The sequence below is a fragment of the Ictidomys tridecemlineatus genome, chromosome 3, assembly GCF_052094955.1.
Source record: "Ictidomys tridecemlineatus isolate mIctTri1 chromosome 3, mIctTri1.hap1, whole genome shotgun sequence".
NCBI classification, from domain to species: Eukaryota; Metazoa; Chordata; class Mammalia; order Rodentia; family Sciuridae; genus Ictidomys; species Ictidomys tridecemlineatus.
Genome location: NC_135479.1, coordinates 40,914,382 through 40,940,268, shown reverse-complemented (window position 1 = coordinate 40,940,268; position 25,887 = coordinate 40,914,382). Strand labels below are relative to the sequence as shown.

At 36.3% G+C, this 25,887-nt stretch overlaps 1 protein-coding gene across 12 annotated transcripts in view; it reads left to right on the top strand.

Moving 5' to 3' along the window:
* The window catches only part of Nf1 (neurofibromin 1), a 252,535-nt gene that overhangs the window by 28,176 nt on the left and 198,472 nt on the right, over positions 1-25,887 (top strand). For 8 of the 12 annotated variants that reach the window (XM_078042513.1, XM_078042508.1, XM_078042507.1 and 5 more), the window contains exons 2-3: positions 22,927-23,022; positions 23,787-23,930. In XM_078042513.1, coding sequence (XP_077898639.1) covers positions 22,927-23,022; positions 23,787-23,930 — 240 coding nt within the window. Of the gene's footprint in view, positions 1-22,075; positions 22,156-22,926; positions 23,023-23,786; positions 23,931-25,887 lie in introns of all 12 variants that reach the window. The other 4 variants (XM_078042514.1, XM_078042512.1, XM_078042511.1 and 1 more) reach the window with 2 other exon arrangements.

The following is a 25,887-nucleotide window of genomic DNA, read 5'->3' as shown; positions in this document are numbered from 1 at the left end:
TCTTTGTCATTCAAAAACGATTTCTTGGCCCCCACAGAAGGGAGTGAAGCCTGGATGAGAATCTTCACTGACTGCTGCCTTTCTTCTGTAATTTTTTTTTCTTTTTTTTTTTGGTGGTGCTGGGTTTTTGAACTCACGGCCTTGTATATATGAGGCAAGCACTCTACCAACTGAGCTATATCACCAGCCCTCTCTTCTGTAATTTTTATTTTATTAAAATGTATAATTTGTGAACTTGGCTAGAATATTTTGTTATGTTATTAAAATTTTGAATTCCAGATATTGATCATGAACATTTTTTGGCCTGTTTGACTTTATAAAAGGGTTAACAATCACATTTATGGAGATCTGGTCAAATGTGTTTGGCCTTCATTATCAGTCTTTAAAAATCTTTATTTTCCATTTTCATTTTTAACATCAGTCATGTTATTTCTTCATATAACAAGAAAAAGGGATGATTTGGGAATTCATTTAATAGCTTTTTAAAGAATCATATTAGTAAAATGACTTTCATAAATAAAGATAATTGGAATATTAGTTAAAATGATCTGGGGCTGTGGATGTGGCTCAGTGGTAGATTGCTTGCCTAGCATGTTCAAGGCCCTCCAGTGATGATCTGGAGTAGCTTGTTTTCATATATGTCTTAGTGCATTTAGGCCACAATAACACAATAAGATAAATTAGGATGTTAAATTTGTTCCTCACCAAACCTGAGCCTGAAAACACTTTTCTTTGCCTTCCAGTTTATCACTGAGATTATGGCAAACTTTGAGGCCATTCTGATTCCTGTGACTTTGTCAACTTATTTTTTTCATTTCTAGAAGTCCTTGGGATGTTTTTTCTTTATCCTTCTCATTCTGCAATTCAGTAATAATATACTTGAATATCAAATAAATAGGTCTTTTCAGTTGGGAAACTCATGGTTTTCAAAACCTGATAATTTCTTTTTTTTTAAATTTAATTTTTTTAAATTTATTTTTTTTATTAGTTACAAAACCTGATAATTTCTTAAGCAATGTCTTTCGCCAAGCTTATTCATTCTCCCTTCAACCCTCACATCTCACATGTTGGAATTAATCATGTAGTTTTTAAAATTATGTTTTCTATCATTAGTGCATGTCTTTGTTTTCATGGGGAGAGTCTTGACTTGCTCTTCTGACTTTTTTTTTTTTTTTTTTTGGTCTGTGCAGAATTAACATAGCATGTCTTTTATCCTTGGAGGTCAGCCCTTGTGAACTTGAATTTTGGAAGTAATCTTGCCATTCCCTGATAAGAATGGCAGGCTTATGATGCTTAACACTGTGCATATAATGTGACTTATTTTGAACATCTGCTTCCCATTTGGGTGTCCAGAATTTTGGTAGGTTCTAGGCAGAGGATGCCACCAATAAAAATTCTGAGCACTATGTAATGAAATTACCTGGTGGAAATAGTACATGTGTATTGTTACAATTAGAGGAATTTAGCATGTCCTGAAATTTAGCATGTGACTCCTCTGGTAGAGGATGCTTGGAATTTTGTGCCAGGTTTCTTCTGGACCTTGCTCTATTTTCAGCTTTTCCTTTTACTCATTTTGATTTGTATCCTTTTCCTGTAATGAATAATTGAATATGACTGTGTGCTGAGGCTTGAGAGTCCTTCTAATGAACCAGTGAACCAGTGGATGGTCTTGGGGTCTCCTAGTATATTGTAATATTTAACATTACAAATGTTCTTTATTATGCATTATTCTAACTGGTTTATATTTTAAAAATAGCACCCTTTAACATTTTCTTATATCTTTTAGATGTTAATAACTGACCTTTTTTGGGGGGAGATGAGTTTGTTTTCTTCTCATTCCTGCCTTTTTTAAAAATCAAAAGTAAGTGGCTTGGTTCCCAATTTTTTCATCTTTTTTTTTTTTTTTTGTATTGGAGATTTAACCCATGGGCACTTTACCACTGAGCTATGTCTCCAGCCTTTTTTAAAATTTTGAGACAGCGTTTTACCAAGTTTCTGTGGCTGGTCTTGAACTTGTGATGCTTGTCTCACCCTCCCAAGCCTCTGGGATTACAGGCATGTGCCACCATGCCAGACCCCAATTTTTTTCATATTAACAGGCTTACCTCATGTTTGGTGATTCTAGGCTATATGTTCTCACTTTAAATATTTAAATATCTGCTGTTAGATCTTAAGACCTATGGACAAGTACCAAAAAAAAAGGTATAACCATGTGGTGGTAATAAATGTGTTAATTAACTTGATTGTGTTAATCATTTCACAATATATACTTATATAAAATCCTGTTGTACAATCTTTACCATAGTGTCAATTGGTAGAGTACTAACTTTTATTGTTGGAGGACCTCCAAATGTAGGTCTTTTTTTAATATCTCGTTTCTCCAGGAAGTTATTGCCCAGCTGGTTGCCTGGGGATATGTATGTCTGCTTTAAGGATTCAGGCAAGAGGCTGGTGGTTTGTGTTACAGAGATTTTTTTTACCCATTAAGGAAGTAAGGATTATTGAGAAAATATTTTTTACAGTTCAAGACTTAAATTATAGGTGAAGGAAATGGTTGATTGGTCTTCACTTCTGAAATCACTCCGTTGCCTGTACTCTGGTTGGTAGCACATAGCAGGGACTACCTGTTTTTCTTGGACCACAGTTTGAGGCACACTGCTCTCCATAATAAAAAGGTAGTTGTTAAGGGAGATGGGAGAGGCAATGTAACACACTGGTATATTCTTTTATTCAGCAAGTATCTTTTGATTGCCTTTAATAACTCCTAACCATGAGATAAAACAGGTTATGAGAAAGATACCTTCCTTGCTACCATGAAACTTACATTTTAGCGTGAGTAATGATATTAAGTGACCTACCATCTGGTTATGTAATTACAGTTTTGAGAACCATAAAGGAGAGGTCAAGGAAGTCCACATAGCATGTAGAAGATACCTGTGGGGTACAGGACTGATATTTCTGAAAAGTATGAGTAAGAAAGTGGTTGGAGAATGATCTGAGAGATTAATCAGATGATGAAAAATGTGGGATTAAATGAGGTATATAATGTGTTTGGGCCTGTTATTTGTGCTGAATAAATATTAACTAGTAATTATTTATAAGAATACTATTATGTTTAGTGATCAAACAGAAGAACCCTAGCGTTTATTTATTTATTAATATTTATTTTTTAGTTTTAGATTTATGTGGTGCTGAGGATTACATTTATGTGGTGCTGAGGATGGAACCCAGTGTCTCGTGCATGCTAGGCGAGCGCTTTACCACTGAGCTACAACCCCAGCCCCCTAACAATTGTTTATGAAGGTTTGTGTCATCTGTACAGTGAAACAATATATCCATGGATTCATCACTAAAAAATCTATAAGTATGGCTAGTGCAGTTCCTTTTCTGGGTATTTATGTAAAGGAATTGAAAGTCACCGTGTTTTAAAGGTACCTGAAACCCTGTGTTCTTTACAGGGTTATTCACAATTGGCAAGACACGAAAACAATCTAATTGTCAGCAGGAATGAGTGGATAAAGAAAATATGGTATATCTGCACAATGGAATGTCACTCAGTCTTAAAATAGAAGGAAATTGGATGTAATGGCATGTGTCTGTATTCCCAGCTTCTTGGGAGGCACAGACTGCTCCAAAGTTCCTTCTCCTGATAGTTGGCTGGATGACTTGGTTCCTTGCTCTGTGGATCTCTACATAAGTTGCCTGAGTGAGTGTTCTCTTGGAATGGATGTTGATTTCCTTTGGAGAAAATATTCTGAGAACAAGCCAGTCCAAGATAAAAGTCTCCATCTTTTTTTCCCCCAGCACTATGGATTGAACCCAGAGGCTTATGTGTGTGTGAGACAAGCACTCTACTGCTGAGTTATATCCCCAGACTGCTTCCATGTTTTATAAGATAATTTTGGAAGAGGGACATTATCACTCCTGAATTCTGTCAGTTATAGTAACCAATACTAGTTCAGTTGTGGGAGGTGTGGGTCACTGTAGGGGTCATCTGGCAGTTCCATCTGCACAGACTGCCTAATAATCCATTAGGATCAACTTTTTCTAGCCTAGTCTATCAGTTATATTTAGTAGTATATATTAATTAAACATACTTTATTATTACTTGCATCTTGTTATGTTGTAAATTGAGGTTTTCCACATTTCTGAGCTTATTAGTATTTTTTTCATTTTTGCTACTGTGATCTTTTTGCATTCCCTGCTTTCTCCATCGTTTTTTTTTTTGTATTTCTCAGATTTATTAAAAAATAGTAGCTCAGTGTTTTTTCATGAGATATTAGTACTTAAGAGATACCACAGAAAGTTGAATCAAACGCAGATGCCTTCTTTACCCTGCTTTGGCTCCAACATCCTTTGGTACCCTTCTACCCTCACTCCCATCATGTACGTCTTCCTTACTTTGCTTAGACTCAGATACCCAACCTGTGCTTCCCAATGTGTATGTTCTCCACACCCTGCTCAAATCCTTTCCCACCATGCATCAGACTAGCATAATCCAGTGTAGCCCCTTACTGGCCCCACTTAGACTTTCACATCCATTTGGTACTATCTTCTGTATGAAGGCCATCTTTTTCTCATTTGGCCTCTATCACCCTATGTGACCTGCTCTCCCAGATAGATACCCTTTTCACCCTGTTTGGACTCCAATATCCTGTGCCTGGCTGTACTGGGCAGTAGAGTCTCTCCTCATCCCATTCATTCTCTGACACACACTGCTGGGCTGCCAACCACATGTGGATACCCACTTAATCTGCCTCTTACTTTTTCCTCCACACAAATGACTTCTTCATCCTGCTCAGTTCCCTACATCTCCACCTCCCCCAAAAGACATATAGATGCCTACTTGTTCTACATTATTTAATAGCTTTTGTTCTGAATGATTTTGCAGAAGGGAGAGGAGGGGTAATGGAAGAAACAGTATATTTTTATGGGAACATTGTGATTCAAGTTAATGTTTGACAGACACAAATCTTCCCCTGGATAGTAAATGGCTGGAGAATCTATAAAAGGCTTTTGGGAATTGGCTTTTGGAGCTTCAGTAGTGGCTGAGATGACTGGTATAAATAGTTCTTTATTTGTGAATTGAGTATAAATAGATTCTTTTTTTGTGAGTCAGGGACTTCTGAATATGAAAACCTTGGGTAGTCTGTAAGTTCAGAATAGTAGGAAGGGGAGGAATTAAAAAGTAAGAAGCATTTAAGGGAGAATGATGTTGGAATTTACTTCTTGGCAAGATTGGTTTGGCTCTATGGTAATCTCTGCTTACAAAATGTATTTATAGCACCTATAATTTTTAAGTTAATGAATACCTGTTTTATGAGCTAAGTATTAAATTTCAGAATGTTATCATGTTATTTGCCTAACTTCAGTCATTTATGCTTAGCCATATCCTATATCATTTACTCCTTGCTTAACAACTTTTGGTTGGCTTACTTTTTCCATTTAGTTTTGTCAAAGGAATAATGTCTTTGTAACCAAAGGTTTGATTGCCAGAGTTATGTATTTTAAATGACATTAAAATGAAAGTAAAACTTTAAAATTAAGTTCATTGGGTGTTATATAAAATCTTGTTACAAACTAATGGTATAGAATTCACTTTGGGAAATGTGTGGATTCTAGTGGTGTAGAATCCACTTTAGGAATTTTGTATAGTGTAAGTATGAAGAATGTAGTGCAGCTGTACAGTCACCAGTTATTGTGATATAATAAATAATTGGGCTATTTTGATGAAGAAAACTTTGTTCATTTGTTTCTACTTTCTAATAGAGAAATTGCCATTATTCCTCTGCTTTTTGACATTTTGTATGACTTTTTTTTTGGTTGGGGATAAAAAGCTGTGAAATTGTTCAACCTACTTTGTAACCAAAGAAGCAAAGCTGTGTAATGGAGTTTTGTTTTTTTTTTAAATATATATATATAATGCACATTCTTTATGTATTTTTATTCAGTGTTTTCTCGGTCACAGTTTTCCTTGCTGTCTAGCATGATCTGCATGACCTATATCTTTGAACCACTTTTGTACCTCATGTTTTTATCCAGCACTCGTATTGTAATATGTACTAAGTCTGTGAACAATGTCAAATAAAAAAAGAACAAACAGGTGGTTTGGTGGAGCTGAGCTGGTGTGCAAAATGCTAGTTGTACAAAAACAATGAAGTGAGCCATCTTTTGTTCATTTAAAATGGTGTTTTGAATTTTGTTACATTGCAGATTTTAATGTATTTAATAAATGCAACATACAGATTAAAATAAAAAAGAATCCACTTTAGGAAATATAAGAACATCTTTTTTGACTTACAGTCATTGTCTGGTATGTAGAGTTGATATATTAGGTGATTTTCCCTTAGCATTTTTTTCTTCTCTTTTCTCTCTCATGTAGGTGAAAAATCCCATTAAGCAAATTTTAATGTAATCCCTACCTGATCATAGTCTGAGGGATCTTTTAAAAATTGGTTAGAATGTACACAGAGGCAAACATTTTAGCCTGTGACCTTTTGAAAAAATTTGAGCCCCAAACTAGGAACAAATTGTTTGTGTTTCACATAGTGCCTTGCTTAATGATGTGCCTTCTTTTGCAAAGCACTCTTTTATTTGTTGAAATTTTCTATCATCTTAAGTAGCTAATAATATTTTTTTTTGAGAGACTAAAAATACTGACCTTTAATTGCCTAACTTCAGTCATTTATGTCCCATAGGCTTAGCCATATCCTGTATTATTTACTTCTTGCTTACAACTTTTGGTTGACTTACTTTTTCCATTTAGTTTTGTCAAAGGAATAAATATAATCTCAGTTTTAAAGCTTTAAATATGATCAATAATGCCTAAATCCTCTGAATCACCCACCTTTTTTCCTGGTCATTTCCCATGTAATTACCCATTTGGTGGCTTTTTTTATATATTTATGTGCATACATACATGTACCTAAAGGTATCTTAAATACTAATATAAATGGTATTATACAAGGCACATAATAAATATATTCCCTCATCATGTCATTATCTTGTTTCAGTTTATCAATATCATAAATTATTCTGCAATGATGATTCTTTTTAAAATTTTATTTATTATTTATTCTGGGGCTGGGGTTGTGATTCAGTGGTAGAGTGCTCGCCTAGCATGTGTGAGGCCCTGGGTTTGATGCTCAGCACCACATAAAAATAAATAAACAAAATAAAGGTATTGTGGGGATGAGGATGTGGCTCAAGCAGTAGTGCGCTCACCTGGCATGCATGCGGCCCGGGTTCGATTCTCAGCACTACAAACAAAGATGTTGTGTCCACCGAAAACTTAAAAAATAGATATCAAAAATTTAAAAAAATAAAGGTATTTTGTCCAACTACAACTAAAAAATAAATATAAAAAATTAGTTATTCTAATTTGTTATACATGATGGCAGAATGCAATTCATTTTATAATACACATATAGAGCACAATTTCTTAAGTTATTGATTGTACACAAAGTGTTTTCACACCATTCGTGTGTTCATACATGTACTTGGGGTAATGATATCTAATTATTCCACAATCAATCCTATCCCCTTGCTCCCTCCTTTCCCCTCCCTCCCCTTAGTAGCTAATAATATTTTGTTAATAAAGATTATGAGTAAAAGGAGATTATTTTTCTTAATGTCATCTAGACCTTTACTTTTATATCCAAGATTTCTATGATGTAATGTGAACTGTTTTAAAAATTTTTATTCACTTTTTTCCCAGTTGTGAAAGTAATACATGCTAATTGAAAAGAAACACATTAAAGTAAAAGAAAAAAAAAAGCCTTGCAAATACAATAACCTTATCTTTTTAATCTAAGTTTTTTTTTCTCTTCTCATTCCAGGCATTATTATTTCCTTATACATGTTTCAGGGCTGGTTGGAGTGTGTGTGTGTGAAAGATGACAGAAAAATGTTCTAATTTTGTGCTTGTGTGTGTGTGTGAGTTGGCTGTGGTGGCTCATACCTGTAATTAGAGCTACTCAGGAGGCTGAGGCAAGAGGATCAGAAGTTCGAGGCCTTGATTTAAAGATAAAATAGTAAATAAATAAAAATAAAATTATCAGTGACTTGAGCATTTCGTATATTTATTTTTTTGCTTATTTATTTATTTATTTTTTTGTGGTGCTGAGGATTGAACCCAGGGCCTTATGCCTGAGAGGCAAGCACTCTATCAACTGAGCTATATCCCCAGCCCCCACCTTTCGTATATTTACTGATCACTTATTTTGATTGTTTCTGAGTTATTCCAACAGTTTTTTCCCCATTAAATAGTTTTTTTAATAGATAAAACAGCCTTATCTATTAATTAAGTAAAACTTTTGGTAGCTATTTGTTGCATATACTTTTTTTTTTTGTCAACAGTATCTTTTTCTCACAAAACTTACATTTTTTTTTAAGATGCTGATAGACCTTTATTTTGTTCATTTATTTATATGTGGTGCTGAGAATCGAACCCAGTGCCTCACACATGCTAGGCAAGCGCTCTGCCACTGAGCCACAACCCCAGCCCCCAAAACTTACATTTTTTGGTAGGCAAGTATGTCAAGTTTTTTTTTTCTTTCTTTCTAGCTGCTTTTTTTTTTTCAGTCTTATATAGGAAAGTGTTTCCTCCTCTGTTATGAAATTATTTTTTAGTAATTGTCTAGTTTTTTTATGGCTTTTTTTTTTAAATAGCAAGTTCTGAATCATACATGCACATATTTTTCAATTTGGTTCAAATTATTGTTTTTAGATGGATATCCAATTAACCTGACATCATTTTAAGGACGAATACATTCTTTTACTACTTATTTAAAAATACCTTTATGAGATTAAATATCTTTTTGAATGTGTTGATATATTTTGAGTGTGTTCCCCAGAGGTTTCATGTGTTGGAATGTTTGTCCTCATTGTGACAATGTTGAGGAGTAGTGGAACTTCCAAGAGGTGATACCTTGGGGGAAGTGATTAGGTCTTTTGTGATGCGGCTTTAGAAGGGAGAAAACAGTTCTTGGGGGACCTAGTCCTGTGAGAATGGGTTGTTATAAAAGAGCAAGGTCACCTCTTCATGCTCTCTGACTTCCTGTCTCTCCCTGTGATCTTTTTTTATTCTTATATTTTTATTGGTGTATTATAATTATTCTCAATAGTGGGATTTGTTGTTATGTATTAGTACCTGCACACAATATAACAGTATAATTTAGTTAGTATTATTCACCAATATATCCCTTTTCCTCCTCAGCTCTCTCCCTTGGTCCCTTTCTTCTAGAGTACTGGTTCTTCATGTGCTAGCTTGTGTTCCTACCATGATATAAGCAGGGGAGTCCTCACCAGAGGCAGAACAAATGGGGTCATCAATCTTCTAACCTCCAAAATTGATAGCTAAATAAACTTCTTTATTTTTTTCTGTTTTTTCTTCTTGGTACCAGGGATTGAACCCAGGGGCACTCACCCACTAACCTACTTTCCTAGCCCTTTTCTTATATTTTATTTTGAGACAGAGTCTCAGTAAGTTGCTTAGGGCCCTGCTAAGTTGCTGAGGCTGACTTTGAACTTGTAATCCTCCTGACTTAGTTTCCCAAGCTACTGGGATTACAGGTGTATGTCACTGAACCCTGCTAACTTCTTTTTTTATGTGTTATCCAGCCTCAGGTTTTTTTTTTTTACAGCAATGGAAAATGGGATAATACACATCTGTTACATACCTATTTTTCATTGTAATTAGTTTATACATAAAATATATAGTTTTTGAAAATAAGAGCATTAAGTATTGATAATACAAATCTTCTCTTGTTCTTGCTTTTCAGAAATATCTTGAGTATTCTTTTTTTTTTTTTTTTTAAGAGAGAGAGAATTTTTTAATATTTATTTTTTAGTTTTTGGCGGACACAACATCTTTGTTTGTATGTGGTGCTGAGGATCGAACGAACCCAGGCCGCATGCATGCCAGGTGAGCGCACTACCGTTGAGCCACATCCCCAGCCCGTCTTGGGTATTCTTACAAATTTATTCTTGACTTGACTTCTAATATATAGCAGCAAAAAGTTTAAAACAAAAAACATATGTCACTTGCCTGCTTAAATCCCTTCAGTGTCTTTTCCCTCTTTTAGCAGTCTCTTGTTGTATAATAAGGTATTCCAAAGATTTGTTGCCTAAAAACAACCATTAAATTTTGCTCTGACTGCTTTGCCTACATTTCCTTTTTGTTTCCACATTGATCTCCTTACTAGGCTGTGAACATGCTGTGCTTATTCCAGTATCAGATTCATTGTACTCTGCAACTACAGCCTGAATTCTCTTCTTCAGATGGGTCTTATTTGATTTAGATCTCTATTCAAACATCATATATCCAGAGAACTTTCCCAAATCACCTTTTATGTTCAATTCTTAGAAATTCTTAATTTTGCTTTTTCTTTTTCATAGATTTTGGTGCTATTTGTGGGCCCAAACATTACTTTTCTTCTCAGTATGACTCTTTTGGGCAAGTTGTGAAATAAAGAGTAAAGTTGGAGACAAAATATATGTTTATTATATCTATATCTGTCTATCTATTGGAGACTCAAATGGGTCTACTAACTAAATCCAAGAGAACTAGGTGAATTTACCCACCCAGTTCCAGGTAGTGTTGGCCACTCCCTACTCCAAGGATAGGACTCTGGTCAGTTGAAGTAGAGGAGACTTCTTGCATTCTGGAGCAAACTTGTTCCCAAGTAAAGAAGGGTGGAGCTGAGTCGCACATATTGTTGTTCTCATTTTTATCAGCGTGATTCAATAAAAAGAGAGGAAGGAAAGGGAATAAAGGAAGCATCAAGGATGATTCTCATATCTCAGACATAGGAAACTGGTGGATTGTAGTACTATTTACTAAGATTGAAAACATGGTAGGAGGATTATAAATTAAGCCTTGGAAATGTTGAGTCTGAAGTGCTTATGAGGTGTTTGGAAAAATCAAATAGACATTTTTTGATAAATCCCTGGGGTAGGGAGTGGTGGTACCAGGAATTGAACTCAGGTGCACTCGGCCACTGAGCCACATCCACAGCCCAATTTTTTATTTAGAGACCCGGTGTCACTGAGTTGCTTAGCACCTCGCTTTTGCTGAGGCTGCTTTTGAACTCGTGATCCTCCTATCTCAGCCTCCTGAGCTGCTGGAATTACAGGTGTATGCCACTGTGCTGGGTTTCAAGTAGACATTTGACCTCAAACTCAGTTTGAGAAAGGGTGTGTTGTTTTGCTGTAAGTTACTTTTATCCTACTTGGAAGCAGAAGTATGGATTTAAACATATTTGATATGTTTCAATAAATTGAAATTGCTGTCCATGCAGTGTTCAAATTACTCCATTTTTAGAGAGTGTGAGCCTATTTAGAATTTAGTCCTGAACCTTTCTGACTTGAACCTTTTTAGTCTTTTTTGCTATCTGGTATATGACAAGCCATTCTAGCCTCATCATGTACCCTTTTGCCCCAGACATTGAATCTATATCACAGAGTCCTGGTTCCTCTTAATGGGAAAATGGTATTTAAAAATTATAGTTGGGGGGCTGGGATTGTGGCTTAGTGGTAGAGCGCTTTCCTAGCATGGGCGGGACTGGGGTTCGATTCTCAGCGACACATAAAAATGAAATGCATTGTGTTGTGTGTCCATCTACAGTTGGTTAGGGGTGTTTCTAACTAGGGGATTGATCATCATAGGTAGAAATATGTTCTATTTTCTTAGTACCAAAAAAACAAAAACGAAAACAAAACTGAGTTTATATAGGTATTTCCAGTTCAACTTAAGACTATAGGGTTTTTACTTTCCTATTCCTTTTTTTCTCCCATACTGGAAGTACAGTTTCTTAAGAAAATGATCGTAGGAGTGATAGAATTAAAGGAGCTCATAATTGTTCACTTCCTTAGATCCACAATACATACAGGATTAAAATTTAACTTCATTTTATTTTGTTCCTAGACTACTATAAATGAATAGTCAATATAATATAAAGTCACTTAAAATAATTTCCCTCTTTGTGATTTTACCATTAAAGAATTGGATACAAATTAGTTCGTTAGTTTGGTTTTGATTTCTAGATTTGCTTTTTAAAATTTTAATTTCATTTTTTTGTGACTTGCATAGTTCTAAAATGAAATCTATAAAAAATAGGAATATGGAATCTATTCTTGTTACCTATACTTTATTTCTTTTCAGTCTCTAAAGGTAACCACTTAGCTTTGAAAATTTAATAACTTGTTTTATATTTCTTTCTACTGTTTTGTTTGTTTGTTTCTTTTTAAAAATTTTTTAGTTGTAGTTGGACATAATACCTTTATTTTATTTATTGTTATATGGTGCTGAGGATGGAACCCAGGACCTCGCACATGCCAAGCTGAGCCAAAACCCAGCCCGTGTTTTTTTTCTTAACATGTGGAAATCTCTTTTTCTTTCTTAGATGAATAGTAGTATACCATGTACATTTTTCTTCACCTTGTTTTTTTTTTGATTTAAAGATATATCTTGGATACGGCATCATAGTTCCATTAAATTTGGACGTTTTTCTGTCATACTGTTTGTTACATTTATGTTCATACATATCTTTGTTCAAGTGTCATTGCATAGTTGGTATTGCTTGCTCTCTCAACATATATTTTATTTATTTATTATGTAAGTAGCAAAGAGGTGTTTATTGAAAGCTAGCTCGGTCCTCTGTGCGTACACAGCAACTGGTGATGCTGAGAGGCTCAACATATATTTAGCAAGGTTTGTGTATCAGCTAGAATTCAGTCAGAGAAGTAGATTGTGTAATGGAATAAGAAACTTATAGAAATTAGTATGTATACAACTTTGAGAGGTCTGGTGAAGTGAAGATCTGGAAGGGAGAGTGGAAAATCAGAGAAGGAATCACTAACCAGTGGGTTGATTGACAAATTTGAGTTTTTAAGGAAATCTGAGAAGCCAAGAATATCCAGGCACTTGAAGTGGGATGGTGAAGGGAGAAGCTTGACTATATCCTTATGGGAAGCTCTTGCCATGCCTAGCTATCACCTCTGTAAGTTTGCAGCCAAGCACCTAGTGGTGAGCACTAGTGAGCTAGAGCAAGAATAAAAGCTGGAACTCTCAGGGCACCTATGCATCTGTCTCTTTCTTACTTTATCTGACTGGGAAATCCTTCACCAAAAATAGCTGCTGAGGGGCTGGGGATGTGGCTCAAGCGGTAGCGCGCTCGCCTAGCATGCGTGCGGCCCGGGTTCGATCCTCAGCAGCACCACATACCAACAAAGATGTTGTGTCCGCCAAGAACTAAGAAAAAAAAAAAATAAATGTTAAAATTCTTTCTCTCTCTCTCTCTGTCCCCTCTGTCTCTCACTCTCTCTTTAAAAAAAAAAAAATAGCTGCTGATTCATTTCCACATTTTAAACATATTTTGTACGAATTCACCTTTAGGCCAACTCTAACCCGGAACCATATGGTGAATGGAATTCTGGGAAAGTGATTCCCAGCTTAACTAAATTGACATAGCACACACCAGCATAATTTGTGTTTTTTTGTCCTCTTAACACCAATATTGAAATGAACTAGTAACCTCCCCTCTTCATTTCCTTCTTCCCAGCATTTTGTGTGAAATAATACCTTTTTACTATGACTTAAGACAATCAGAAAGCATATTCTACTTTTTTTTTTTTTTTTGGTACTGGGGTTTGCACCCAGGAGCACTTAACCACTGAGCCACATCCCCAGCCTTTAAATATTATATTTAGTGACAGGGTCTTGCTGAGTTGCTTAGGCCCTCCCTAAGTTGTTGAGGCTGGCTTTGAACTTGCGATCCTGCCTCAGCCTCCTGAGCTGCTGGGATTACAGGCGTGCACCACCACACTAGGCCATATTCTACTTTTTGTATGCACTCCCCTACTGACTCCCCATATTTGATAATTGTATCTGTATTATCAACTACACATAGCCATAATATTTATGTTTTTCCTTTATTATCACCAATCTTACTTCTTTAGGAAATATCTATTTCATGGTTCCTGTTAAGGTGCATGTGTCTGCAGTTGTTTTGGTAACCTTGCCGCAGTCTGGCTGGGCACAATTCACGAGCCACTTGTCAAGCAGAAACAAACTTTATTTTTAGAAAACACACACTGCACCACAGGAGCTCTTCAGGAATTCCCTCAGAGCCCAGCTGCCACCCACCACTGGCTTCCGGGGAGCCTCTCAACCCCCACTTCTCCCACTCTTGAGGCTGATTGGCTGGGTTGCGTGGGCGGAGCCAAAAGAGTTCCCCAATGAACAGCTCCATGGTCTGAAAGGGTGGGGAAACAGCCCAATGAGTATCACTGCAGAGGAGCCAATCAGCTTGAAGTTTGCTGGGGCCGCTGTGAGCTAATCAGCTGGAAGTTTGCTGGGGCCGCTTCGCTGCACCCCTCAACATCTCCCCCTCTCTGTTTAATTAAACAACAAGCATGTGGCTTAGGGACCGTGCCTGCCTTAGGTTGTCCAATACTACATATGTTCCTTACCCATCATTAGATGAGCTGACCTCAAGGCCTCAGCCTCCTGTCATAGGTTGGTACCATTGCAATTGGATCTTACCCGTCATTGACTACTGGTCCAGCATACAGCCACACCTGTGGATAGGCCTTTGTACTAGTGTGTGGGGGGGGTGAGGTTCTTTGCCTCACCTCTGTTGGCCCCCAAATTTTAGCTGAATGACCATCACAAGCAGATGGGAGGAGGATACACCAAGCCAATTGATGGCTTCTTTTGGAAAAATTGTACCACCGAAGACACCATCAGCAAAATACCCCGGCACTACCACAAGTCGCTGCACCAACAGATAGCTTACAATGCATAGAAGTGATACATAGTCGAGGCAAGTTCTGCAAGCAGTTCAGTGATAGCTATTGCAGAAGCTGTAGTTTGGTTTTATCTTTGTCTTTACCGGCACTGGGATGAAGATAGGAATTCTGGCTATAATGGCTAAAGAAAAAATTATGTAACATTCCAGCAGGCACTAAAAGAAAACAATTTTCTGATCACTTTACATTATCCTGAACAGAATTATTAAATATAATGAAAAGGAAAGGTGAAAGTAAACAAACAGATCTGTTAACCTCCTTTTTTGTTCACATATTAAAACAATCCTCAACAGCTGTTTACCCAATTTAAATTAAACCATTTAAATCACGTAGAAAAAAAAATATTTGGATCCATTTTTTCATGAGCGCTTGTCATATATGATATATGGACATATGCACATACAAACATACAACACAAAACACAAGTGTGCACACATAATATAATAATACAACACATAATAGTAAAGGCCTTGTAACTTTTTACAGGTGAAATCTCCATTGCAATGTTTAAAACTCCATAGTCAAAAAATAGAACTGATCAGCAAAACATTAACCTAGGTCTGTATGAACAAAATAGAACTTCATGATGTGGGAAGGGGCAATAATAAATAAATAAATAAATAATAAATAAATAAAGCATCCTGGTTTCATTAGCCTCCAGGTGTGGGAGAACCACTGTTGAAGATGTAAGGATAGCCAAACTGGAGTTCTGGGTATCAGCTGTTATGGATTTGAGCCAAATCATCTTCTTTTTGGTCTGTAGAAATTGCTTTAGTTAATCTCTCTGGAATCCAAATCGGCTACTGTTCTCTCTGTGGAAACACACAAACAGACTCCCAACTCCAGACAATCACTGGGTCAGGACCTTAGTTAATCTCTCTGGAATCCAAATTGGCTGCTGTTCTCCCTGTGGAAACACACAAACGGACCCTCGAGTCCAGACAATCACTGGGTCAGGACCTTTCCATTGTCCTGTTAGAATATCCTTCTAAAGTACCTTGGGCTTATGTACATTTTTTTGGACACATATGCCTTTCCACAGCACTAAGCCCTGATGAATCCAAATTTAAAAAGTTTAGAGTAAAAAGGGTTATTTTATCTTTGGGGGATATATACCCCTTCCCAATTCCCTCTTTTTGCTTTAATAAGTACGTTTTAATAGTTTGATGAGCTCTTTCAACTATGCCTTGTCCCTGTGGATTGTATGCGATTCCTGTTATATGAGTAATGCCAAATGATGAGAAAAATTGTTTAAAAGAGGTAGAAGTATAACCAGGGGCATTATCTGTTTTTAACTGTTTTGGAACACCCACAGTGGCAAAATTTTGTAAGCAATGAGCTATAATATCTTTAGTTTTTTCTCCAGCATGAAGGGAGCCCATCAAAAATCCGGAAGAAGTATCAACTGTAGCATGCGAATATTTTAATTTTTCAAATTATGGCAAGTGTGTGACTTCCATCTGCCAAATATGGTTAGGTATCAGTCCTCTAGGATTGACTCCAAGATTAACTTGTGGTAAAAAGGTCACACAATTTTGACATTGTTTTATTATTTGTCTAGCTTGTTCCTTAGTTATTTTAAAACACTTTTGTAAAATATTAGCATTGACATGGAACTTTTTATGAAAATTTGTAGCTTCTTCTAGTGTAGAGAAAATATGTATGTCATGTGTAGTGTTATCTGCTAAATCATTGCCCAAACTAAGGGCTCCAGACAATCCTGTATGTGCCCTGATATGTCCCATAAAGAATGGATCTTTTCTGTCCCAGATTAGACTTTGTATAGTGGAAAACAAAGAGAAAACAGTAGAGGAAGGGGAAATCCTACCAGCATCTTCAAGGAATACATTAACTATATACTGACTATCGGAAAATAAATTAAATACAGAATATTTAAACATCACAAAAGCTTGTAATACTGCATTAAGCTCTACCTTTTGAGCTGATTGTTTGGGTACTAAAAATGTAAAAATTTGATCAGGGGTAACTATTGCTGTTGTACCATTATTTGACCCATCATTGAATATATTTGGAGCATTCATGATAGGTGTTTTTCTTGTCATTTTTGGAAAAATTACAGGATGTGATGACCAAAAAGACAACAAAGGGGGCTGGGGATGTGGCTCAAGCGGTAGCACGCTCGCTTGGCATGCGTGCGGCCCGGGTTCGATCCTCAGCACCACATACCAACAAAGATGTTGTGTCCGCCGAGAACTAAAAAAAAAATAAATATTAAAAATTCTCTCTCTCTCTCTCTCTCTCTCTCTCTCTCTCTCTCTCTCTCTCTCTCCTCTCTCACTCTCTCTTTAAAAAAAAAAAAAAAAAAAAAAAAAAAAAAAAAAAAGACAACAAAGGGTTAGATGGTAAGTGGTTATCAAATGAAACATTAGATTTGCACATGATTATTGCCAAAGTATTTAACTCATTAGCTAACTCATCAATTTGATCCATAGTATATGGAGTAATAATTTTATTGGGAGAAATTCCAAACACTCCCTTTGCTGCTTTTATTCCTTTGAGTATTAATTGTCCTACAGCCTCAGGATACATAGTAAGAATAGTGTTAGGAGAATAAGATAAGTGTATCCATAATAATGGACCTTCTTGCCAAAATACTCCTGTAGGAATATTTTTTGTTGGTAGTTCAGTAAATAATAAAGGCAAACATATCAATTCTATCCAAATGCATATTTTCCATATATGTTTCAATGATTTTTAATGCCTTTCTTGCTTCAGGCGTTAACATTTGGGATGAATTTGGATCTGATGGACCTTTTAGGGTATCAAATAAAGGTCCCAACTCTCCTGTTGGTATGCATAGATAAGTTGGCCTTATCCAATTTATGTCTCCTAATAACTTTTGAAAGTTGTTAAGTGATTTGAGTTGACCTACTTGTATTTGAATTTTTGGTGGATGGACCATGGTTGAGGATAATAGAACTCCTAAATAATTAATTGGAAAATTTAATTGTACTTTATCTGTTGCTATCTCTAGATTATAATTTTTTAATAAGTTTTTAAGTGTGGCTTAACATTCTAGCAATGTGTTTTTATCTTTGTGTGCTAATAATACATCATCCATATAGTGAAATATTTGTAATTCAGGATTTTGATTTCTAAGTGGCTGGATTACTTTGTTAACGTAAATTTGACACATAGTTGGGCTGTCAGCCATCCCTTGAGGGAGTACTTTCCATTCATATCTCTGATCAGAACCTTCATGATTCAGTGCAGGGATAGTAAATGCAAAACGTGGACTATCCTCAGGATGAATTGGAATTGAAAAAAAACAATCTTTAATATCTGTAATTAAAACATAGCAGGTTTTTGGCAAAGCAGACGATTGAGAAATCCCTGATTGAGCAGGTCCCATAATAACCATCTCATTATTAATGGCTCTTAAATCTTGCAATAATCTCCATTTACCAGATTTCTTTTTGATGTCAAAAATGGGAGTATTATGGGGAGATAGGGAAGGTTGTATATGTCCCTCTGCTAATTGTTGTTTGACCTTGTCATGGGCTGCTTGTATCTTTTCTTTAATCAGGGGCCACTGAGGAACCCATATTTCTACTATAAAGATAACACAACCCAACAAGATAGCACCAAACAAAACTGAAACAGAATGAAACAAAATGGAACAAAAATTCATTATATCAGCCTTTCTATCCTCCTGAAATGTCCATCTGTCCTTTCTCCCTATCTATTCCTCAGATGCAAATAGTTTTTCTTCAGATATGAGCAGTTTTTCTTCCATCTCACCCATCTACAGGAACAGGCAACTTAAAACAAAACGAAAGAAGAATCTTAAAATGACTACCCATCCTCTCACCCTGCCCTCAGGGGCAAGCAGTTTACCTTATCACTTACCTTCAGTCCTTCCCCTTGTGGGCCACCAAATGCAGCAGTCTGGCTGGGCACAATTCACGAGCCACTTGTCAAAGCAGAAACAAACTTTATTTTTAGAACACACATGCTGCACCACACGAGCTCTTCAGGAATTCCCTCAGAGCCCAACTGCCACCACCGGCTTCCGGCGAGCCTCTCAACCCCCACTCTTCCCACTCTTGAGGCTGATTGGCTGGGTCACGTGGGTGGAGCCGAAAGAGTCCCCCAATGAGCAGCTCCGTGGTCTGAAAGGGCGGGGAAACAGCCCAATGAGCATCACCGCAGAGGAGCCAATCAGCTGGAAGTTTGCTGGGGCCGCTGTGAGCCAATCAGCTGGAAGTTTGCTGGGGCCCGCTTCGGCTGTGGCTCTCAACAAACCTGAAGCATATTCTTAAGCAGATTCCTAAGGAAATAATATTTTCTGGGTTCTTGAGATTCATTTGTTCATTTATTTATTCTACATACATACATATATATGAGGCATTGAATCCACGGGTGCTGTACTACTGAAGCATATCCTCGAGCCCTTTTCTTTTTTTTTTTTTTTTTTGGTACCAGGGATTGAACTCGGGTGCTTAACTAATGAGCCACATCCCCAGCCTTTTTTAACTTGACACAGAGTTTTGCTAAGTTGATTAGGGCTTTGCTAAGTTGCTGAAGCTGCTATGAACTCATGAGCCTCCTCCCTCAGCCTCCCAAGTTGCAGGGATTACAGGTGTACACCACTGTGTCCAGCCTTCCCTGGCCCTTTGTATTTTTTATTTTGAGATAGAGTCTCATTTAATTTGCCAAGGCTGGCCTCAAATTTGCCATTCTCTATCCTCAGACTTATCAAGTTGCTGGGATTATAGGTGTGTGCTGTACCAATTTGTCATCATTATACTTGATAATTACTTTTTATATAAAGTTCTTGGTTTACATTTTTTCCTTGGGAGCATCTTAAATTTATATTACTCTCTTGTCTCCTCATGTAAAGTTTTATCCAAGTCTAATTTCTGTCCAAATGTTCAAGGGATTTTTTTTCCCTCGTCACTCAAGTTCAGTAATTTTACTAAACTATGTTCTGATGTTGGTCACTCTGGATCAGTTTTTCCAGGTATGTGATGCACTTCAAATACATAGTTTCAAATATTTTTTTTACACTTTGAAAAAAATTTCAGCAAGCTTTTTCAGTTTCAAGTAGTCATTCTATTTCATTGGTTTGGTTTCTTTCTTTGGCAGCTCCTGTTACCTATATGTTGGATCTTCTTCGCCTGTCTTTTTTTATCATTTTATTACAAATCTTATTTGCGGGCTCATGGGTTCTCAGTCCATCAACAGCTGATTGAGGCGGGGCAGAACATCATGGTGGAAGAATGTGGTGAAGAGAAGCTGCTCACATGATGAACAGAAAGGAGAGAGAGAGAGAGAGATTGATTTTCACTTGTCAAGTACAGATATGTACCCCAAAGCCGTGACCCCACCAACTCACCTCCTCTAGCCACACCCTGCCTCCAGTTACCACTCAGGAGATTAATTCACTGATTGGGTTAAGGCTCTCACAGCCCAGTCATTTCCCTCTGAACCCTCTTGCACTCACATGTAAACTTTTGGGGGACACTTCACATCCAAACCATAACATCTTCATTATATAATTTTCCATTTTTTTTTATATTACAACTTTCTTCCTTTTATTTCCTTTTTCTCCTAAAACATTATTTGTATATATGTAAATTTTCCCTTGTGCTTAATTTAATTTCTGAAATGATCTTTTATTTTTTTCCTTCTAGTTCTTTCCTGAGTTTTATCAATTTATTTTCATTTGTAATTTTAACTCATTATTTCATATTTTTTATCATTTTCTAAATTTTTCTTGGTTCATTTTGATATAATTACAGTTTTTATCTGTTAGTGAATGTGTCTTTTAGGCATGCTTTTATTTTGTGTTATTCTGATTCTTATATATGTTTTTCTGTCTCATTCCTTTTTTAAGAACTTCACTGCTAGATGTGGTGGTGTATGCCTGTAATCTCATGACTCAGGAGGCTGAGGCAGAAAAATCACAAATTTGAGGCCTGTTTGGAAAATTGAGTGTGATCCTGTCCCAAAAATAAAATAAAAAGGGCTGGAGATGTAGATAAGGGTTAAAGCTTATGCCTCTGGGTTAAATTCCAAGTACCACAAAAAGGGAACAAACAAACCCAAAAAACAGCTTTACATATGTTTTCACTGCTGTTATTTTCTGTTGCTCATTTTAATGTGAAATTAACTTTCCTGAATTGATAGGAGAGAAATGTAGGTCAGAACAGCTTTGTAGCTTCGTGGCCGTGGAGCTTACTCTTATTTGAAATTTCATCTTTTTAGAACTCTCTTGGCATTCGTCCTCTTTTTCACTCTTATCTGAATCTTTTTTCTTTGCCATCTTTTCCTTGATTGTCAATCTGAAGTTTAATCACAGCAGTTTTTTTGTTTTGTTTTGCAGTGTAGGCTTTCATCTTGAAAGGATGGTTTTTCAGCTGGATAATTTAGAACTGTGCTGTCTAATGGGGTTCAATAATTAAATCTGTAGCTACTTAAAGTTAAGTAAGTTAAATTTAAATAAAATCAAACATCTGATTCTTTGTCTGAACTAATCATGGCATAAGTGCTTAATGGCCACATGTGGCTAGTGGCTGCTGTGTTGGGCATTACTGATATAGAATAATATCATAATCACAGAAAATCCTGTTGGGGTGGTTTAGAGTGTGCCTCATTCTCTTCAAACTATATCATAGACCTTTTTCACACATTTGTGAATTGCAATGTGCAAAAACCCCCTCTGTTTCAGCTAATGTTCCTAAATTGGCCAGCTGTGCTTCTCACTGAGTAAAGTTTGGGGAATCTCCTGTTGTCACTTCAGGCATTCTACTTCCTCTTATATAGATTCTTATAGTATACCAGTTTTGTTACTGTGAGTGGTTTGTTCTTTTTTTTGTGTGTTTTTGGATGTTGTGGGGGACTTGTCCCATCATTTTGGTATAGATGTCTGTGAGTTGTGGTTTTACTATTCTGGTTTCTCTGCTGTTCTATTGTAGGTGGTGGGTGTGGGGACATGGAGAGATAAACAAGCTACATTGCAGCCATTCTCATCTCCTAAAATTGTCTTTTTTGAACCTTTTTTTATAATAGGGCTTGAATCACCTAGGGGCATTTTTATCATTGAGCTATATCCTCAATTCTTTTATATTTGGAGTCAGGAGTCTTGGGGTCTTGCTAAATTGCAAAGGTTGACTTTGAACTTGTGATCCTCTTGCCTTAGCCTTCAGAGTCATTGGGATTACAGGCATGTACCACCACACCTGTCAAATTTAGATCTTTTTGCCTCCACAAGTTTTTTTTTTTTTTTTTTTTGAGACAGGTCTCACCGTGTTGTCCATGCTGCCCTTGAACTTGCTTTCTCTTATTTGCCTCAACCTCCCAAGTAGCTGGTGTTATTAGGTATGTGCCATGGTGCCAGGCTTCCTCCATAATTTGCAAAATTAATATGTAATTCTGTAGCTTCTGTTCTGGTCTCTCCCCTATACCATAAGTAAAAATGCTTCCCCCTTTTATTTAGTATTTCTTTTTTGTCAAATTAATCATCTTTCATTGACTTGGCAAGCTTGGGCCCACCACTTATTCTTTCTGCCTTTACTTGTGCCATTTTAAAATTGAGACAGTTAGATTCAGGTTGGTTAGTTGGTTTGTGTTCATGGTGGGGGACCTTACCAGAGTTCTCTATTAGCAAGCAGAGTTGATAATAAAAATAGTAAATATATTTATGATTCTTTAAAGCTGGAATGCTACTTGTGAACAGAGTAGAGATGAATTTCTAGGCAGTGTGATTTAATCTGTTCTCAGATTAGTGTAAAATATGAGCCCTTCAAAGGATTTTTTTCCCTATGAGATGTACTATTTGTTTTGTTATTCCCTCAGTTGAATAGCTGAGGGTGGTTTTCTTACTTGAATAAGTATTAACTGTTTCAAGTTTTATAATTTGTTCTTTATTTTATTTATTTATTTTTATGTGGTGCTGAGGATTGAATTCAGTGCCCCACACCTGCTAGGCAAGTGCTGTACCACTGAGCCACAATCCCAGTTATAATTTGTGCTTATTTCTTAACAGTCAACCTTTATTTACTGCTATTATTATTGTTATTTTGATACTGGGGATTGAACCTAAAGACAAACTTTACCATTGAGTCTGTTTATTTTATTTTATTTTTTGAGACGGAGTCTAAGTTGCTTAGGACTTACAAAGTTGCCGAGTCCGGCCTTGAAGTTGCAGTCCTCCTGCCTCAGCCTCCCAAGTTACTGGGATTACAGGTGTGCATCACCATGCCTGGCATTTATTTACCATTATTGATTAGAGATCTAGGAAATATATATATTTGTGTGTGTGTGTGTGTGTGTGTATGTATGTACACACACAGGTATATACATATAAATGTGTTTATATATATGTAAATACATATATATGTTATATACACACATATGTATGTATTTTAATACTGGTGATTGAACCTGGAGCACTTTAACCACTGAACCACATTCCCAGCCCTTTTTATTTTTTCTTTTGAGACAGGGTGTTGCTAAATTGCTTAGGGCCTCACTAAGTTGAGAAATTGTGATCCTCCTGCCTCAGCCTCTGGAGTCACTGGGATTACAAGCTTCCACCACTACACCCAGCCAGGGCATAGCTTTTCTTGATCTGTTGTTGTTATTAAAACATTAAATTTGTGTTCAGTGTATAAGGGAAAGGATTGTGTATATTTTATTGGAGACAGTCTATGAAATAATTTTTAGGTACAAGGAAATAGCTCTATTTCTGTGAGTTACCATTCCCTCTTATATAGTGCTGGGTAAAAGATATAATTTTGTAGATAGAAATTTATGGCTTCCAGAAAGAAAACTGCAAAAATTGAAATGTCCAAAGAATTTAAGATTTGCTATAAATGCCATTATATATTGAAAACTGGAGCTTGAGATATTAATATAAGTAATTCTGATTGATAGTTTTCCTAAAATGTCATGATTTTTGGTGAAGTTATTTTCAGTCTTAAGCTCTTAACATTTTTTTTTCCCCTCAGCTTCCAATAAAAACGGGACAGCAGAACACACATACCAAAGTCAGTACTGAACACAACAAGGAGTGTCTAATCAATATTTCCAAATACAAATTTTCTCTGGTTATAAGCGGCCTCACTACTATCTTAAAGAACGTTAACAATATGGTGAGTACTTGGGTTATTGTTTTGGTGAATTTACTTCATTTTGGTTTTGATTTAGATGTTGGGAACAGCATATTTTTAAATATGGGAAACAGTTTTCTGTGGACTTCAGATAAAACAATTTGTTGCAGTTTAGAAAAGAGCACAAGTATAATTTTTAAACTTTCATTTTAGGTTTATATTCTTTTCCTTAGAAACTTCTCTTATTCATGGCTCTTTCTTTTTCCAGGAATTAAAGTTTTATGTGATTTTTTTTTTTTAAAGAAGCATCTTTTTAAAAAATATTTATTTTTTTATTTTAAAAGAGAGAGAGTGAGGGAGGGAGGGAGGGAGGGAGAGAGAGACAGAGAGAGAGAGAATCTTTTTTTAATATTTATTTTTTAGTTATTGGCGGACACAACATCGTTGTTGGTATGTGGTGCTGAGGATCGAACCCTGGCTGCACGCATGCCAGGCGAGCGCGCTACCGCTTGAGCCACATCCCCAGCTCTTAATATTTATTTTTTAGTTCTCAGCGGACACAACATCTTTGTTGTTATGTGGTGCTGAGGATGGAACCCGCGCCACAGGCATGCCAGGCGAGCGCACTACCGCTTGAGCCACATCTCCAGCCCCAAGTTTTATGTGATTTTTAAAAAATATTTTATTTTTCAGTTGTAGTTGTCAGTACCTTCCTTCCTTTCTTTTCTTTTTCCTTTCTTTCTTCCTTTCCTTTCCTTTCCTTTCCTTTCCTTTCCTTTCCTTTCCTTTCCTTTCCTTTCCTTTCCTTTCCTTTCTTTCCTTTCTTTTTCCCCTTTCCCCCTTTCCCCCTTCCCTCTTTCCCCCCTTTCCCCCTTTCCTTTTCCTTTGGATTGAACCTAGGGCTTCACACGTGCTAGGCGAGCACTCTACTGCTGAGCCAAAACCCCAGCCCTTTATGTGGTTTTTGTATTATATATGAATTTGCTGTAGTATAGAAACTTTTTTTTCTGGGTTTTGCTATTTTTTTTTTGTTGTTGTTGTTTTTGCAGTGCTAGGGATTGAACCCAAGACTTGCATATGTTAGGCAGGTGCTCTACTAGTGACTGAGCTACACTTTAAGCCCTGTATAATCTATTATGTGCTTTTCTTTAGCTTCTTATTTGAATTTACATATCAGATTGTGAGATGCTAATTCAAAGTAAATGGTGAATAAAATGTGCTTTTACTCCTAAAATGTGGAATTGAGTTCAATCAGCATCTTAATATTTTTCCTTACTCTTGTCACCTGTGATAGATTCTGTAATAAGAGAACCTATTGTTGAAATAATTTTCCTCAAATTGTTACCTATTTCGTGAAGTAATTCCTCTATTAAAAATTCATAATTTTGGGGCTGGGGATGTGGCTCAAGCAGTAGCGCGCTCGCCTGGCATGCGTCCGGCCCGGGTTTGATCCTCAGCACCACATACAAACAAAGATGTTGTGTCTGCCGAAAACTAAAAAAATAAATATTAAAAAAAAAGTTCATAATTTCTTTTTTTCCCATTTTATATAATTTGTTGATGTACCTTAACTTTAAAGTATTCCAGCTGGTCTTCTGTACCTTCAGACATGTACTCTTTTTTCTCTCTCAGGTAATCTTTTTATCTCTCAATTTCTATCTAACCATCTCTTTCATATTCGGTTCAAAGCAACTGATCTAGATCTTGACAAGCTTTCTGCTTGTCTTCAGCATTTGTAATCTCAATTTGTATTATTTGTATTAAACTGTGAAACAACTTCTGGTTGTAGATTATGAAGATCAAAGTCCCATTTTTATAGTCACATCATCTTTGATGGTTGCCTTTTAAGAAAGTTGTTTAGACAGTACTGTACACTTAAAGAACTGATGAACTGGAAGTATGGACAACCATTTGCCTTACAAATAACTTTTTTTTTTTTAATGGAACAAAATTAAACTTCTTTTTTTTAAAAATTTTTTTTAATTGGTTGTTCAAAACA